The sequence below is a fragment of the Sminthopsis crassicaudata genome, chromosome 4 (genome assembly GCF_048593235.1).
Source record: "Sminthopsis crassicaudata isolate SCR6 chromosome 4, ASM4859323v1, whole genome shotgun sequence".
NCBI lineage: Eukaryota > Metazoa > Chordata > Mammalia > Dasyuromorphia > Dasyuridae > Sminthopsis > Sminthopsis crassicaudata.
Genome location: NC_133620.1, coordinates 131,528,313 through 131,545,305, shown reverse-complemented (window position 1 = coordinate 131,545,305; position 16,993 = coordinate 131,528,313). Strand labels below are relative to the sequence as shown.

The 16,993-nt window shown below is 35.5% G+C and overlaps 1 protein-coding gene across 1 annotated transcript in view; it reads right to left on the bottom strand.

Moving 5' to 3' along the window:
* Positions 1 to 16,774, bottom strand: part of LOC141565797 (solute carrier family 22 member 2-like) — a 38,790-nt gene extending 22,016 nt beyond the window's left edge. The window contains exons 1-4 of the mRNA XM_074309386.1: positions 16,062 to 16,774; positions 14,719 to 14,822; positions 5,518 to 5,672; positions 208 to 376 (exon numbers count right to left, since the gene is read on the bottom strand). Coding sequence (XP_074165487.1) covers positions 208 to 376; positions 5,518 to 5,672; positions 14,719 to 14,822; positions 16,062 to 16,472 — 839 coding nt within the window. The 5' untranslated portion in view covers positions 16,473 to 16,774. The remainder of the gene's footprint in view (positions 1 to 207; positions 377 to 5,517; positions 5,673 to 14,718; positions 14,823 to 16,061) is intronic.
* Between the last annotated feature and the right edge of the window lie 219 nt (positions 16,775 to 16,993).

Genomic DNA, 16,993 nt, shown 5'->3' with positions numbered 1-16,993 from the left:
ACCTAACTCATTAATTACTATGTGAAAGAACATATAATCCCAAGGGAAATGATTGGCCAACAGTATGCTCATTGTCATCTAGCATGGAATGGGGCTTCTTACAGTCCAGGATTAGAATGCAATCTTATAATTCCTGTCAAGAACTCAGGACCAGATAGGATAAGAGAAAAATGTGAAAATGGCCTTTCCATTCCTGGAGAGTCTTACCAATAGTAGAGCAAAAAGCAGAAGTAGGGCAGGGAAACTGTAAGCTGCAGCCATCTCCAGAAAGGCAGAGCATAGGCAACTCCTGCCAGAATCAGGAGGCCGATGGTGAAAGTCATTTGGAAACAAATTCCCACAGTCCTCCGGTACTTCAGGCCAACAAATTCAGTGACTAGAAAATGAAAGCAAATAGCTTGTTTCCAGGGTGATTTGAGACAGTTATTAATGCCTTTAAATAATGAAGCCACTAGAACTCCAAAAACACTCCTTACATTTTTCCCTTTTTAAGAGCTTTATGGGACCATTTTTGAGACTTGCATCTTTAAAGTTCTTTGGAATTTAGGTTTTTCCTAATATGACAGAAATGATGGGGGATAGACACGAGCTGGGAATCCCACTACAATACTTGTCCATCCCCATATAACCAGAACACTCCTGCCCAGCTTCATCAGTCCTGTTCACTCAATACTGTACCATTTCACTAATTCTCATGAGCTGGTTCTAAGACAAGTCAGAATTAGTAAAAAGTTTGATCTGTAGAAAAGAAATTTTGTAAAGAAATTTAATTTTCTTACTTTAAAATATATTTAGTATCTTAAACTGGGCTAAAAAACCCTGTAAAGTTGTGCCTAAATAGATAAGTTTAAAATGAACATTAAAAGCAGTGTTGTGTAGTAGATAGAGATGACTTTGTAGTCCAAAACATTTGGGTTCACTCTAACTGATACTTAACTGACTCTGGGACCCTGGGCCCTGAAGCCCTAGACCAGTGGTATCAAACCCCAATTGAATTAGGGGCCACTCTGCTGCCATATATTGACTTAGAAAATCTATATTAACATTATGTTTTATTGCATTCTGATTCATTTTGTTAAATATTTCTGAATTACATTGTGTTCCCAAGGCTCTTTTGCTCTTATTATTTGACATCACTGCTTTAGGCATTTCTATAAGCCCATAAATTTTTTTTGTTTTGTTTTAGGTTTTTAATTTTCTCATAAATTAGAAATGTCTTTCTTTCTTACTTCTCTCCTCTCCCCAAGATGGCAAGCAATCTGATATAGGTTACACAAGTACAATTCTATTTCCACATTAGACATGTTGTGAAAGAAGAATCAAAACAAAAGGGAAAAATCACAAGAAAGAAAAAAAATGAAAATAATATGCTTCAATCTGCATTCAGACTCCATGGTTCTTTTTCTGGATGTAGATAGCATTTTCTATCATGAATCTTTTGGAATAATCTAAGGTCAGTATATTGCTAAGAAGACAAACCCATAAATTAACCTTCTTCATTGGTAGAGGAAGTTTTCTCACTGGGAAATCCTTACACCTGAATAAAATGACAGATCTGGTAAAAAAAAATAGCATATACATAATTTATATATAAACAAGTACTTGAAAGCAGTTCTTTTAAATTGATGGAACATTTCTTTTATCATGATTATATCTGGCACATCTCCCTTACCCCATTCCTCTTTTTTTTCTTCAAAAATACACAGAGCTTAGAAATTTTAAATCCATGGGGTTTAGATCTACATTTCTATAGGGAAAGAACTAAGATCTGCGATTTCATTGATATAGGGAACTTCCTAGGTAAGGAAACTCCTACCAGATTAGGTCAGTACCCTTTCTACAACATCTAAGTTTAGACAGTCAATTAGCATTGACAGAAGATGACATACCCACAGTCACATGATCAGAATGTGATAGTATTAATTCTCAAACCCAGTCCTTTTTGGATTAGAGGCTAGCTCTCCATCCACTATCCCATACTACATGTGGAATAAAGCATAGTGGTTTTAAAACTAAAAACAAACTGAAATTAACATTCTGGGTAGATATTCTGTAAGCCACAGAAACTTTTTTTTTAATCTAATTTTAATTCGGAGATTTATCATTCTAACACATTTTAAGTTACAACCATCTGCAGACCAAATTAAATTGCACTATTAAAGTTTTTGTAAATTACTTCTAATTACCTTCAAATAAAGTTTTAATTTTTTTGTGACTAATATTATCATCTCCATAAGCTTCTATTATGGTAGGGAATCCTAGTCAGTTAGTCAATAAACATTTATTAAGCACTTACTGTGTGCTGGGCACTGTACTAAATTCTGAGAATATAAAAAGAGGCAAAGGAGCTCACAATCTAATGGGGGAGGCAAAGAGCAAAAATATATGTACAAATATACAGTAAGTAGGAAATAATTGAAAGGAAAGGAATTAAGAGATTAAGAAAATTTTCTTATAGAGCAGTACTTCTTAAACTTTTTCCAGTTATGACTTCTTTGCTCAAGAAATTTTTATGTGACCTCGGGCATATAGGAACATAAAATGGGTATACAAATCAAATAATTACTAATAATAGATCATAATTTCATGACTCTCACAGTCAGTTATAAAATCTCATATGGGGTTATGCCCCACAGTTTAAGGAACTGGGCGAGAAAATGGGATTTTAGTTGGGACTTATAGGAAGTCAGGGAGGTGGGTAGGCAGAATTGATGAGGGGGAATATTACTGGAACCAGAGATGACATATTTTGTTCATGGAACAGCCAGGAAGCCTGTATCCTCAATTGAAAAATATGAGTAAGTTGCAAAAAAGACTGGTAAGTAGGAAAGGGTTAGATTATGAAGGATTTTGAATGCCAAATGGAGCATTTTATATTTGATCCTGGAGCCAATAATTAGTCACTGGGATTTACTGAGTGAGGGTGAGATAGTAGAACATGTTTTTTAGGAAAATAATTTTGGAGGCTGAATGGAGGCTAAATTGAAGTGGGAGCAGACTTGAAGCAGGCAGATCCAGCCATCACAATAATTCAGATTTGCAGTGATGAGGACCTACATCAGAGTGGTGGCAGTGCTGGAGGAGAGAAGGAAAAATTGACAGGTCTTGGCAATAGACAAGGAGCCTTTGAGATATAGTGAAAAATTAATAAGACATCTAGTTTGCAAGCCTAAGGGGTTAGGAGGATGATGTTGCCTTCAATTTCAAAAGGGAAGGGGAGGTAGGATTGAGGGTTTGGTGAAAAAAATAATGAGTTCTGTTTTGCACATGTTGAGTTTAAGATGTCTGTTTAGCAGAGAGGTTGGGCAGGATTGGTGGATCTGAGAATCATCAACATAGAGATGATACTTAAATCTACGAGAGCTGATTAGATCGCCAAATGAAGTAGAGTAGAGGGAGAAGGGAAGAGGATCCAAGACAGAAGCCTGAGAGATATCTATAGCTAGAATCTGTGATCTGGAGAAGAAACCAGCAAAGAATACTAGGAAGGAGCAATCAAATAGATAGGAGGAGAACCAGGAGGGAGAGGTGCTGCTAAAACCAAGAGAGAAGATAGTATCAAGGTCTTTAAGTGTCCAGAACTGCAGAGAAGTGGAAAAGAATGAAGACTGAAAAAAGGTAATTGGATCTGGCAATAAAGAGATCATTGGTTACTTTGAAGAGAGAAGTTTGGTGGAATGATAAAGTCAGAAGTATAATGAGTTAAGAAGAGAGTCAGAGGAGAGAAAGTGAATGCATCTATCTTGCACACTCTTTTCAAGGAGTTTAGTCACAAAAAGCATAAAAAATAAAGGATGGTAACAAAGATGGAAGAATCAAGTGAGGTTTTTTTCAAGATAGGTGAGGCATGAGAATGTTTATAAGCAATAGAGAATGAGCCATTAGATAGGGAAACTTTAAAAATAAATGACAGGGTGGGGATGATGGTGGCAATTCTCCTTCAAGGAGAGTTCCCCATCTCCCAACATTCATGGTAAGTGCATTTTTAAAAAGTGATGGATTGAAGGCAGAGGGATTTACTCTTTTGAAACTATACTTAGCAACTTTAAATTTAACTTTATTCTACTTGCTCCTTAATATTAAGGATGATATATAAAACCAAACTACCTTGCTTTCAGTTGGAAAGATTTCCTCAGCGCAATGTTCATCATTAGTATGACCAGGGGTGTATATACACACATACATACACACACTTTCTATGCCATTATTGGAAGATTAACCAACTTCATCCTTCTGTGTTGTAATATAAGATTATGTAGGTAATATCCCAAATCCAGCTTCAATTTGTTCCATGCAGGAACTCTTTTAGTGTAGCTAAAGAAGATGAAATCTTGAGGGGAATTCAAAAGAATTATTGTTAAAATAAATTTGTTTAATCTCTAATTTAATATTATTAGTAAATTCTCATAAATTGGCTGGCTTTGTTTCTAAAAACACATAATACTTAGGTTGGGACAATGTCTTTTGTTGTTGATGATTTTCCTGGAAGAATCAAAATGCTGCTGCTTTTGGGATTCAAACATTTAAGCTTTTCCTGCTCTGACTAGAGAGTTAATATGATCCAGGTTTTTAGAGCAGAGTAAAATAGTGGATTATAGAACTGGCTTGCTCTGGTCTATGGGGCCTTGATGAATTGGAAATGATTAAATGACTGAACAACAAGAAATAAATTATTATTTCTACTCCACTCTAAGTAGCTGGTTATGTAGCCTTAGATTCTGTTGTTCTCCGTTTTCCTATTTGTAATTTGAGGAATAATCGAGTTTATCAGAAATTATTTTATATGAAGAAATAAACATAGTGATAGGGACTGTACCTGTCATTTCATTGGTATAAGGAGTACCCAGTAAGAAACTCTGTCTGGTAATGTATATTGGCACCTTCTCAAAAACTTATAGTCTTAAGAAAGTTGCCTGGAACACTTAGAGGTTAAATGAGTTGTCCAGGTGGTCACAAAGTCAATATTTGTCAGAGATGGGACTTGAACCTGCCTCCCAGTGAACAAGGCAAATTCTCCATTTAAGTTACTGCCAAATAAATCTGGAGATTTACAAATATAGCCTTCTTATTCAGAGTTGAAAAGCAGCCAGGGGTTCCTGTTTTCTTATTATTTTCTCTTTGAATGGGCACAGTAGGCTAAATTCTTCACAAATGTAACACTCTGGGAAACCAAATACAAAAATTCCAAAAGGTTTTAATAATAAAACGGATGTTTATCAAGATAAGCTTAAGGAGTGATGATCTTTTCTCTCATTTATCTCCTCAGTGTGTTAGGAACTTGTCTTTGCAGAAAGATTGCAGAGGTTGGGAGGGAGGGCTTGGAAGAAATAATTTTTCTTCCATGTAGGAAAAAACTAAGCATTTAGAAATTATAGAGATATTTTTCCCTTTGTGATCAGTTAAGTTGCATCCATTCTTTATTTTAGATTCTTCCAACACTCTCTCCTACCCTTCAAGTTTTATTTTTGAAGGCCATGTTTTTTCTACTCCCACAACTGTAATCACATGCATTCTTACTTAGGATGTAGGCTATTAACCACCCAGACTTGCTGACCAGTCCTTGGATAAATCGGAAGATTAACATCCAGGTGTAGCTTGGAGAAAGGGCCATGAGTACTCCGGAAACAGCAGTTATAAGGATTGTAATTAATAGGCTCAGCTTACGACCAAACCTGGCAAGAAACACACACATTGAGAAGGCAGAATTAGGTTAATCATAAAAAATTTGAAGACTCAAAAGATATGGTACTAGTTAATTATGACAAAGAAGTAGGGGACTTCCTGAGTGAATATCATTCAATATTTTTTCCATAAATAATAAAAAAGGCCTTAATTTAGAAAAGTCAAAGTCATCCACTGTATCCTGGGCCATGGCCAGTCATCTTGACCTTTGCCTTGCCATTGGACTTTGATGACTGGAAGAAAGAGTGAGACTGATGACTTTGCACAGCTCTGCCTCACTTATTAGACATTACCCTCCTGAAGTCACTAATGTTTTTTTGAAAACAAAAGATGAACAATCCAGATTATTAATCTAATGACCCAAGTTCTCTCCCCAAATTGAGTAGTGCTACATAAAGTCTTTTTTCCTCTTTAAGAAGTAATTTTCATTTTTTAAATACATTATTGATACCTTTTATTTTTTCAATTACATACATTTATCACTGTCCTTTCTTCCTTATCCCTAAAAAATGTATGCTCAGACGTGTGCTGGTAAATATTTAACAACAGGTTTTATGGGTGGGTGTAGGGGCAGAATTTCATTTGTCACATTTTAAAAGTTAATTTATATTTTCTTCAATGCTTTCTTATTTTCTATTTTAAAAGATTTTAATATCAACTTATTTTTCCAAATACGTGCAAATATAGTTTTCAGCATTCATGTTTGTAAAACCTTGTGTTCCAAATTTTTCTTTCTCCAATCTTTTCCCCTTCCCAAGACAGCAAGCAATCCAATACAGGTAAAACATGTATTTCCATATTTGTCATGCTGAGCAAGAAAAATCACATCAAAAATGAAAAAACACAAAAAAGAAAAAAAATAAGCAAACAAATAATAACAACAAAGATGAAAATACTATGCTTTGATCCACATTCAGTCTCCATAGTTTTTTCTCTGAATGCCGATGGCACTTTTAATCATAAGTCTATCCAATGCTTTCTTAAATCTAAATAATCAATAAAATAATAAACGAAATCCAGAAGGTAGCTTTGCCAATTTCCAAGTTGTAAATATGTACAATTAAAATTTGATAATCACCTTGGTTTGAGCAAGCTTCAGCACACCTCTGCTTATAACAAGGAGTAAAAAAGAGGGGAGGATTTCAGAAAAACTAACCAACATCAAAAATATCAGACATTATTTGTATTGTTTCACACACATAGGCCCCCAGCAATGCAAAATGTAGGGGGGAGGAATATTTTCATATTTCTTCTTTGGGGGCAAAGCTTGGTCATTACAATTTCCCAGCATTCAGTTTTGATTTTTTTGTTCTTTTTGCAGAGACATTTTTTACTACATACCAAGGAATATTTGAGAATAAAATGAAATTTCCAGAAATCTAATTCATCCAAATAATCTCTGCCAAGCCCACAGAAAGTCTTTTTGGAAGAAAAGAAATCAATGCACAAGAGTCTGGTGATGTTTTTAGTATCACTTTTCTCCTATACTTTTCCACAGTTGTTTTCTCCCTTTCTTAATAAATGAATGTAGTAGAAGGAGAGAAAGTAGGATTTCAGCTCCACAGAAAAAGAACTTCCTAACATTAAAAGTATTCAAAAGCAAAGTGGCACGAGAGACAATGAATTCCTCATCCCTGAAAGCCTTCAAATAAAGACTTTATGATTACTTTTCTGGGAATTTGCAGGGGAATTCTTGCTCAGATTAGGTGAATTACTAGTTGAAGTCTAATGCTCTTTCCAATGTAGATTCAGTGTTTCTGTACTTTCTCAGATCTATGGTAATCAGTTCTTGATTCTTTCAGATTATCAAATGAATTATTCTATTGGTATATTCATTCTATTGGGCTATTAGAGTTATGGCACTCAAGGTAAATTACGGCAAGAATTGACCAAGTGATACCTGGTTATCTGAGACCATCTTTTTTGAACCCACTAGTAAAACAAAACAAAACAAAACAAAACAAAAAAATATTTATTGAACACTTTTCTTCTTTGCAAAGGGCTGGCATTCATTATGTCACTGATATCCTGGTACAACTCTATAAGATAGAGATATTACATAGCTGTTGTACCCATTTTGTAGATTTGGAAAATAGAGATAAAGAATAAATAACTTGTTTGTGATTCCAGAGAGAGGGAGTTTAAACCCCTCTTTTGGACCCTAAGCCCAAAACTCTATTCTTGGGTGTTCAGGAAAAATGGAGATTTCAATGCATTACAAATGCTTGAGTCTCTCCTGAAGCTGTTTCTTAACATAGTGTGGTATGTTTCTTCCAAGGAGAAAACAGTTTATAAATTTTATTCTACATCTTAGAACTTTTTACATCATAAAGTCAGTTCCCTTAACCTGGGAACTTTGATATTCTGAGAATTAGCTCTTCTCTCTTTTAGTGGCTCATAAGTAGGATTCTTGAGATCAAAGATTATTCTAACTTATCTTTGTATGTGTATCTGAAGCTCAGAAAGGGACAGTTGAGTCAAGCCATAAACATTTAGTAAGCATCTACCATGAGCTAGGCACCGTACTAAGCATTAGGGATCCTAAGAAAGAAAAAAAAATTCTTGGTTTTTAAGGAACTCATAATCTAATGGGAAGGTAGGACAGTGATAACATATAAATAATTTTGTACAAACAAGATATACATATATATGACAAATTGGAAATTATCTCAGAGGAAAAGCAGTAAGATTAAAAAGAATAGAGAAAGGCTTCTTGCAGAGGGCAAACTTTGGTTGATACTTAAAGGAAGTCAAGGAAAGTAGGAAGCAGAGATGAGAAGGAAGAAAGTTCCATGTATGGGGAGAGCTAGTAAAAGTGTCTAGAACCTGGGGATGAAGTGTTATGTGTGAGGAACAGCAAAGATCACAATAAGATGTAGGGAAATTGGAAAGGTAAGAAGAAGCCACAGAACAATTTTGTTATGATCTTGAAAAATTTAACATTATGTTTCTATTTAAAACTGCATTTAGTAGTTCATGGTTTCATATATAATTGTCTTAATCTTTGTATATTTAAAATGTTTATATTGTTGATTAAAAAAAACCCAACTACTGCAGAACTGATCAAGACATTGAGAGAGCGTTATCTGATTTATCCTGCTATTGCAAAGAAGACATATCTAAATTATTCCGTAAAATGAAGATTTGTATTTTATTCTGAAGGATCTGTAGATTACAAATCTTTAGCTATTCCACTATTTAGTAGTAATTTTTTGTATTATATTTTTTTCCTTCAGTAATAACTTATATTTAAATAGTGCTTTAGAGTTCATAAAGCTCTTTACTTACATGAGCTAGTTAGTTTAGATTGTCTGCCTTAGCCCTGACTCCTTGTGGGACAGTGTGTACAGCAAAATTAATTCTAATTCTAAAATCCAGTTCTGAGAATTTAACCTGAAATCAAAACTCTCACCAAGAGGGATGCGAGGCTTTTAGGGAAAATTATTCTATGGGTCCCTAAATCCTGAGTGTTTTTAATATGGACAACAGTTGCTGTCAAGTCATTTTTCAATCATGTTTGACTCTTCGTGATCCTATTTGGGATTTTCTTGGCAAAGATACTAGTTTGGATTTACTTCTCCAACTCATTTTACAGATGAAGAACTGAGGCAAACAGGGTTTGATGACTTGTCCAAGTTCACACAGCTAGTAAATAGCTAAGACTGGATTTGAACTCATAAATATGTATCTTCCTGAAAAAAAGAAAGTTGTTTTGACTCCAAGCCCATTACTTTATCTGCACTACTTAGCTTTCCCTTTAAGAAGATAGATACATCTATAGATAGATAAATATACAAACACACAATGCATATAATGTATGTATGTGTATATATGTTTATGTGTTTGTATGTGTGTGTGTAAAGGGAGACTGGCTTTGTCTTCATAGTGGTAGAGAAAGATAGGAACTCTTTGTGATTATGAAAAAGGCAGTGTAGTGCAGTAGGTAGAGAGGTAATTTTAGAGACAAGAAGCCTTAATTTCAAGTCTGGCCTCTGACATGTACTTGTTTAGTGTCTCTAGTTGAAGTTCTAAAAATAAAATTTGCAAAGCCATCACTGTTCTGGTGAAAAGAGTTTCTTAACTGGGAGTTTCATACAGAGATGAATTCATAGTTCTGGTTTTGAGTATCAGATGGCAAAGCCTCCTTCTGTATTCTTTCTGACTTAATGCCTGGTATTGGTGAACATAAAAACTCTCCAAAATATGGAATGTAGGGCTAGGGGAAGTTTTCTTGTCTCATTGTGACCTTTGAATGATTCTCCCCAAGATAAACTCTTCAATTTTCATAAATTTTCCGTTCTTTGTCTTGCTATAGCCCTGTATTTGCTCAGGAAGCCACTAAATTATATAATATGGGCCATATTGATATTAGGAATCTCAAGCCAACTCTATGCAATAGATATGATCCACTTTTCATAATATACTTCCCTTTACAGACACAGATTACAACTCCTTTATAACAATCTGAAGCCAAAAAATTCTCTTATATGTGCCAGGTAATATCAGAACCCAGAGTCCTGGTTTAATCCCTGCTCAGCTTCGGGTCAAAGATTTAGGGAATGGAATTACAGAACTGAACAGGAAAACAGATTGGACTTACAGGCAACTCCATTAAAAAAAGTTCTGGATTGGGCTAATTAGTGTTGCTTATTAACATCATATGTCTAGGATTGTTCCTTTGCAAACTGAAACTTTGAAAAGACCACCCATTATACAAATGGAAACTATACAGAAGACTTTTAATTTAAATTTGTTGTGTAATCATTTTTCAATTGTTTCCAACTCTTTATGACCCCTTTTGGGGTTTTCTTGGCAGAGATCCTGACGTGGTTTGCCATTTTCTTCTCCATCTCATTTTACAGATGAGGAAACTGAGGCGAACAGATTTTCCCAGGATCACACAGCTAGTTAATGTCTGAGGCTGGATTTAGACTCAGAAAGATGGATCTATCCATTCTATCCACTACACCACCTAGCTGTCCCTTTTCATTTAAATAGCAGTTTCTATTCCTACTATTGGTCAATTTCTTTTCCTACTATTTGTGATTAGGACTTTCATTCCATAAGTCACAGACTCAGGAAGATATTGTGCCAAATCCAGAGAATATAAAGACAAAAATGAAAGCATTTCTTCCCTTGAGAAGTTTGAGAAACACATGCTGAATATTTCATTCACAGGTGGGTCAGATCAATTGAATCTAACTGGATCTTTCGTCTTCTAATCTTGCCTTGATAATACACGTAGATTAACTTGAAGCAAAAAAAATTAATGATTCAGGAATATGTTCCTTACCTTTCCATTTTTATTTTTTATTTTTTGCATTAGGTGGATGCAAAAAAATGGTTGTGATCTAAAGCAAATTACTTAATATTTTTGGGCTTCACTATTCTCATCCGTAAAATGAGGGGATTGGATCATGTATTGGACTAAATATGAGGTCTCTTTCAGCTTTATGCTGCTCTATAATCCTATTCTTTTAGAGAAATCAGTGGATGAAAGACCAGAAAGCTTCCCTACAAGAGTTTCCATGGAATTTTGCCATATAAAAATCAGGTTCCTTTATATTGGTAATACTGTATGACCTGGTTAAGTCAGAAAATGGTATCAATGTGATATAAAGAAGATGAAAAACTGAAATGTTAATGTTTTAGATCAAATTTCACAAAAACAGGAAAAATGGGGGAATAGGATGAGAACAGAAAAAAAATTGTTAGGACGTTTACAAGAAAATAGAATTCCCCAAACTGTTAGGGGAAGAATCCATTTAGTTGAATCTGACTAATGCTTATTAAAGCATTACACATAAAGTGTGTAAAGTACTGTGCTGGAAATGGGGTGAAGGAAAATGCAGAGATGAAGTCTATTGGTTAGAATACTGGATTCAAAGGCAGAAAGACCTATCTTCAAGTCCCATCCTGGACACATATCACCTGAGTGATCTTGGCTCAATTTCTTAATTTGTCAGTTCTCTAGGAGACTAGAAGTTGTAGAAAAGATGCTAACCACATCGGTAAGGAGAATTTCCTTACCCAGGACATCCCTAAACCAGTGAAATCACTGTCATACAGTAGTATTAACTATTGTAGTTTGTTGCTTAAATTTAAAATGAAAGGAAATGCTAAATTTCAGTTAGGGGATAGAAAAATAAAGATGCTTTTCTTTCCCTATATAAACTCCTGGATCTCCTTATCCCAGATTAAGAGCTCCTATTTAAAAGAATGATGAGATGGGGCAGCTAAATGGTACAGTGTAGAGAACACCAGCCCTGAAGTCAGGAGGACCTGAGTTCAAATCTCATCTCAGACACTCAACACTTTCTAGCTGTGTGACCCTGGGTACTGAGCCCCAATTATAAATAAACAATAAAAGAATGATGAGTTGAACAGCATAATAAGTCACATGAGAAAGGGAGAGAGAAAATTCCATCAAAAATGCTCACTAAAATTGTGTATGTAATTAAACAGTTTTTTGGGGCTTGGAGCTCATGAACATACAGACTGTCCTATATAATTCATGGACTATGAGAATTGTTATCTCATTTACATCACATCAAACCTCTGAGGGCCTCCAAGTAAGTAGTCTATTAACTAAATTGGGGAGCAAACACACACATATCATGCTGATAGTAAAACACTCTCTTCCGTTTTGCAGATAAAGAAGTGGAGGGTGGGAAGTGGGGGTAATTGTGAGACTGGCCAATTCTGTTAGCCAGCAAGTGATTAATTGGTGAATAGACTCTTGGAAGCCAAGACACTGATTGTTGGACTCTGGATCTAGAATTGTTAATGGGTTCCTAATGATGTAGAAGTTAATTTCCAAACTTGTCTTCTATTATCCCCTAATATGAAAAATCATACATTATTCATTATCTTCTTTAAACATCCAAGTGAACAGAGATGGAATGGGCGTATAGGCAATGGCCATTATGACATGATATGAATGCTCTTTGCTAAAATTATCTCCCTCTCTGATCTACCATGTTGTTTTCCTTTTAGTCAGTCCTCTGTTAAATTGTAAATCTCTCTGAATGAAGTAACACATTAAGCCCTGTCACCTATTAATACTTTAGCAAGAATTGTGCTATAGGATTACCTTTTACAACATGGAATGGAAAGCCAGACAAATATTTTGATGCTTCTGGAGGGGGACAGAGCAGGATGAAATCAGTGCAGGAGATCAGAGGTCAACTTGAGGACAACATGAAATTTAGGGCTTTAGAAATGCAAGCACACTTATGAGCAAACAATACAAACCAAAACAGGCACTCTATGAGAATATAATTATATAAAAATGTGTGTACATAAAACAAAATTCTGTCTACTGTAGCCTTTGGGGAGGAGGAGGAGGAGAAAAAGGAGGAGAAAGAGAAGAGGAGGAGGAGAAGGAGAAGAGGAGGAAGAAGAGGAGGAGAAGGAGGAAGAAGAGGAGGAGAAGGAGGAGGAGGAGGAAAAGAGAAGGAGGAGGTAGAGGAAGAAGATGAGAAAGAAAGAGAAGGAGGAGAAGGAGAAAAGAAGGAGGAGAAGGAAGGGAAGGAGAAGGAGGAGAAGGAGAAGGAGGAGGAAGAGGAGAATGTTTAACCTATAGAGCAGACATTTATCCCTGCTATCAGCATATTTGCATTACCATTATCCCATAGTTCCAAAATAATACATAATTGGAAGGAGGAAATAGTATCTTAAGTTGCTCTCTTCAGTGTATAATTTGTTCTCTTCAGTTTAGCTTGCTCTCTTAAATTCAAAAAGCCAGTAGAGCTTGTACGACATTGCCTACATTTCATTTTGCTCCTCTTCTAGGAGGAAACTTTTTCATATTTTCCCAGTTAATGTTGAAATTATGGTGTCCTGATTCTTCATTTTGCTTGAGGGGACAGAAAATGTTTTCCTCCCACTCTTTATTCTAGATTCTATCACACATCTGATGTGTGTCTGGCCCAGAGGGTCATCTTGGAAATACTTCTTTCTGGCAGACTGAGACAACACTTGCCCAAGGAGTCTTTAGCGGGCAAGGGTAAGTTCCAGCTAGCTGGGTGAGAAGTTGAGTAGAGAGAAGGGAAAAACTAAGGAGGTTATTGGACTGATGAAAAGGAATAAAACCAATGAAGAAATAGCTCCCCAAATGCTTAAAATATAACTCTTTTTGCCCCCTAAGGAAAATGATATCTAGATATCTCTAAAGCAACTAAGGGAAGATAACATGATAACTTTGCTTATACTAATTTACATTGATCTAGCACTTAAAAATTTATAAAATATTTATCTCACAACAACCTGGTAGGAAAAGTAGTACAAATGTTATAAATTCCACCTTATGGTTGCATAAAGACTTTAAGACTTTAATTGACCTCCCCAGTATTGAAATAGCCTTGTAGAAAAAGAAATAGGACTTGATCTTAGTATTCTAAGTCAATGATCAAAGCTCTCTCCCCTATACTTTGCCATGAAAAAAATGTATTAAACTCAGGAAAATGTGAAGTGTTTTTACTTGGCCATGGTTTTGTAGTTAGACTATTTGATATTAGGAAACATGAAATTCAAGGAGTACAGATAAAGATAAAAATGTTTAGTATTGTGAAATTTTTTTATGACCTTTTACTCTCTTGTTATTATTTCTTCCTTCAAAACCTAGTGAAGCTCTTGAAAATGCCAGAGAATCACACACACACACACACACACACACACACACACACACACACACACTAAAACCAAGAGAATTGTTAATAAACAGAGTTATCCTTATTCAATATACATTGGGTTCGAGTTCTGCCTCCGATTCAGACACTGGCTGTGTGACCTTGGGCAAATCACTTCAACTCAGTGGTACAGATCATTCAATTGTATTTTTAAGTCTTGTAATGTAAGATGGTGAGTTTTAGAGGTGGCGCTGACCTCATTGGTAGACGATTCTTTCCTTCCAAAGAATTCTCTATACCAATGCAATCATAAATACAATTTCTCCAAAAGAATAGAAACATCAATTCTTTTTTTGGGATTGGATTTCATAATGCATATTTAAATCCTATGGTATTGAAGACATACCTGTCTGCTATGTAACCGATGCCCACAGAACCAATGAAAAATCCAACATTCACAATCGATTGAAACAGGTCCAGTTTCCATGCATCAGCACATACCAGGTTAAACTGTAGAGACATATCATGAGTTAGAAGATAATGAAAAAGAAATCCCACCTCCAATATGAAAAAAATAAGAGCATTTCATACAGAGTTGAGCTTCTGGCAAATATATACACAATATTTGTGAAACTGAATTGGTATGGCTTAAAGGCAATAAAGTAAAATCTTTCTTTCATCATACTTTCCTTTTTTTCTTCTTTTTTGTTATTTTTTATTAAATCTTTTTTATTTTCAAAACATATGTATAGATAATTTTTCAGCATTAATCCTTGCAAAACTTGTGTTCCAATCCCCCCCTTTCTTCCACCTCCTTCCTTAATTGGCAAGTAGTCCAATATATGTTAAACCCATACAATTCTTCTATACATATTTCCACAATTATAAAGATAGAGCACTGGTCCTGGAGTCAGGAGGATCTTAATTCAAATTTGACCTCAAGACATTTAACCCACACTGACTGTGTTACTGTGGACAAGTCACTTAACCCCAATTTCTTTGCCAAAAGGAGAAGAAAAAGAAGAAGATTTAGGGGGATTTGAAAATTAACTTTGAATATTTGAAGGGTTAGCAAATGCAAAAGAAAAAGAATGAGACATTCTGTTGGATCTTCTTGGGTAGAAGTAGAAACAACTGGTAGAAAGATATCAAGAAAATATTTCCTAACAGTTAAAGCTATCCCAAGTGCTGAATTCTAAAAACAAATACATCAAGGTGCATCAAAATTAATTGTCGACCATTGGCTCTGAGGTCAAGAGGATCTGAATTCAAATTTACCCTCAGACTAACTATGTGATCTTGGGCAAGTTACTTAACTATCTCTCAAAACAAACAAACAAACAAAAAACCCCGACTTGTTAGCTGTCATCTTAAGAAAACAAATCACCATTTATTTGGTCCCATTTCTAGCCTTTCATTTAGCTTTTAACTCTGTGACAGTTACTTCCAACTGGACACTTTGTTCCAGGGAGATGTGTATTCAATGACTTGGAAATGCCCCAAACAAGCTAATTGGGCTGAATGTGTTTGTGGTAATATCATTCACAACTACTTTGTTGCTACTTAATATAAGCACACCAAACAATTATTCCTCATTACACAGGTGAGTAATCTAAGCACATTCATATTTCCCAGATGCATTAGTTGAATTTCAATGATCTGACTGACCAGGAATTGAATATATTTATATCCAACAGACAGTTCATATGTTTTGTTTAGCAAGTTCTTGAGGAATTGGCCGGGACTTACCTCGGTAACAATGGAGGATCCTGGAGTGTCATATACCCAGCCATCCTGACAGGTGGTAAGAGGGATGTGGCTCTTGTTGCTGGTAAAATTGGCTAATGGATCTGTGCAGCTGAGAGCAGTTTGGTTCCAGTCCACATCAAATCTCCGGCATTGGCTGATAAAAGTGTCTCCTGGTAAGCCCAGGCCCGGCACTGTGTAATTCAGTTCCTCTTCCAAACTCCAGCCACATCGCTTGCTTAACTCTGAAACGCCAGGATTCAAGCAGCGGTGATCCGGAGTGAAGCCCAGGAAAACAATCCCCACATAGATAGAGGTGAAGGTAACAGAAAGCAGGGACAAAATAAAAAAGGTTTGTTTCTGGAATAAGTTAAATTCCCCAATATGCTCTAGAATGTCATCTACAGTGGGCATTATTCCTGGAGGCAGTGCTATTGCCTTTGTTCTTCTCAGCACTGCTTGAAAATTTTGCTGACAGGCTGTTTAGAGCTCTGCAAAACTTTTGACCAAAAGTCAAAGGGTGACAGTTAATTTACTTTACAAATTGACCAGCCTTTCATCTAGACCTTTACTTTGTGAGAGCACTTCCAACCAGGCACTTTGTCCCAGGGAGATGTATGTTCAGTGAATCTTGGAAACCTATCGAACTGAATGTATTTGTTGTAATATTTGTAGCTTGCTTGTTGCTACTTAATACAAGCACAGCAAACAATTAATCCTCTGTATAACACAGGTGAGTAATCTGAGCACCTTTGTAGAACCCAGATCTATTCCCTGTATCTCAGTGAAACTGAGTGCCCAGTAATCAAATATATTTATATCTAATATACAGTCCATCTGTTCTTCTGTATGAGAAGATAAATTATATTTTTTGACCTTACTACAGGGCAAAATGTTAATATGTGATTTAGGGACAAAGCTTTAACTCAATCCCA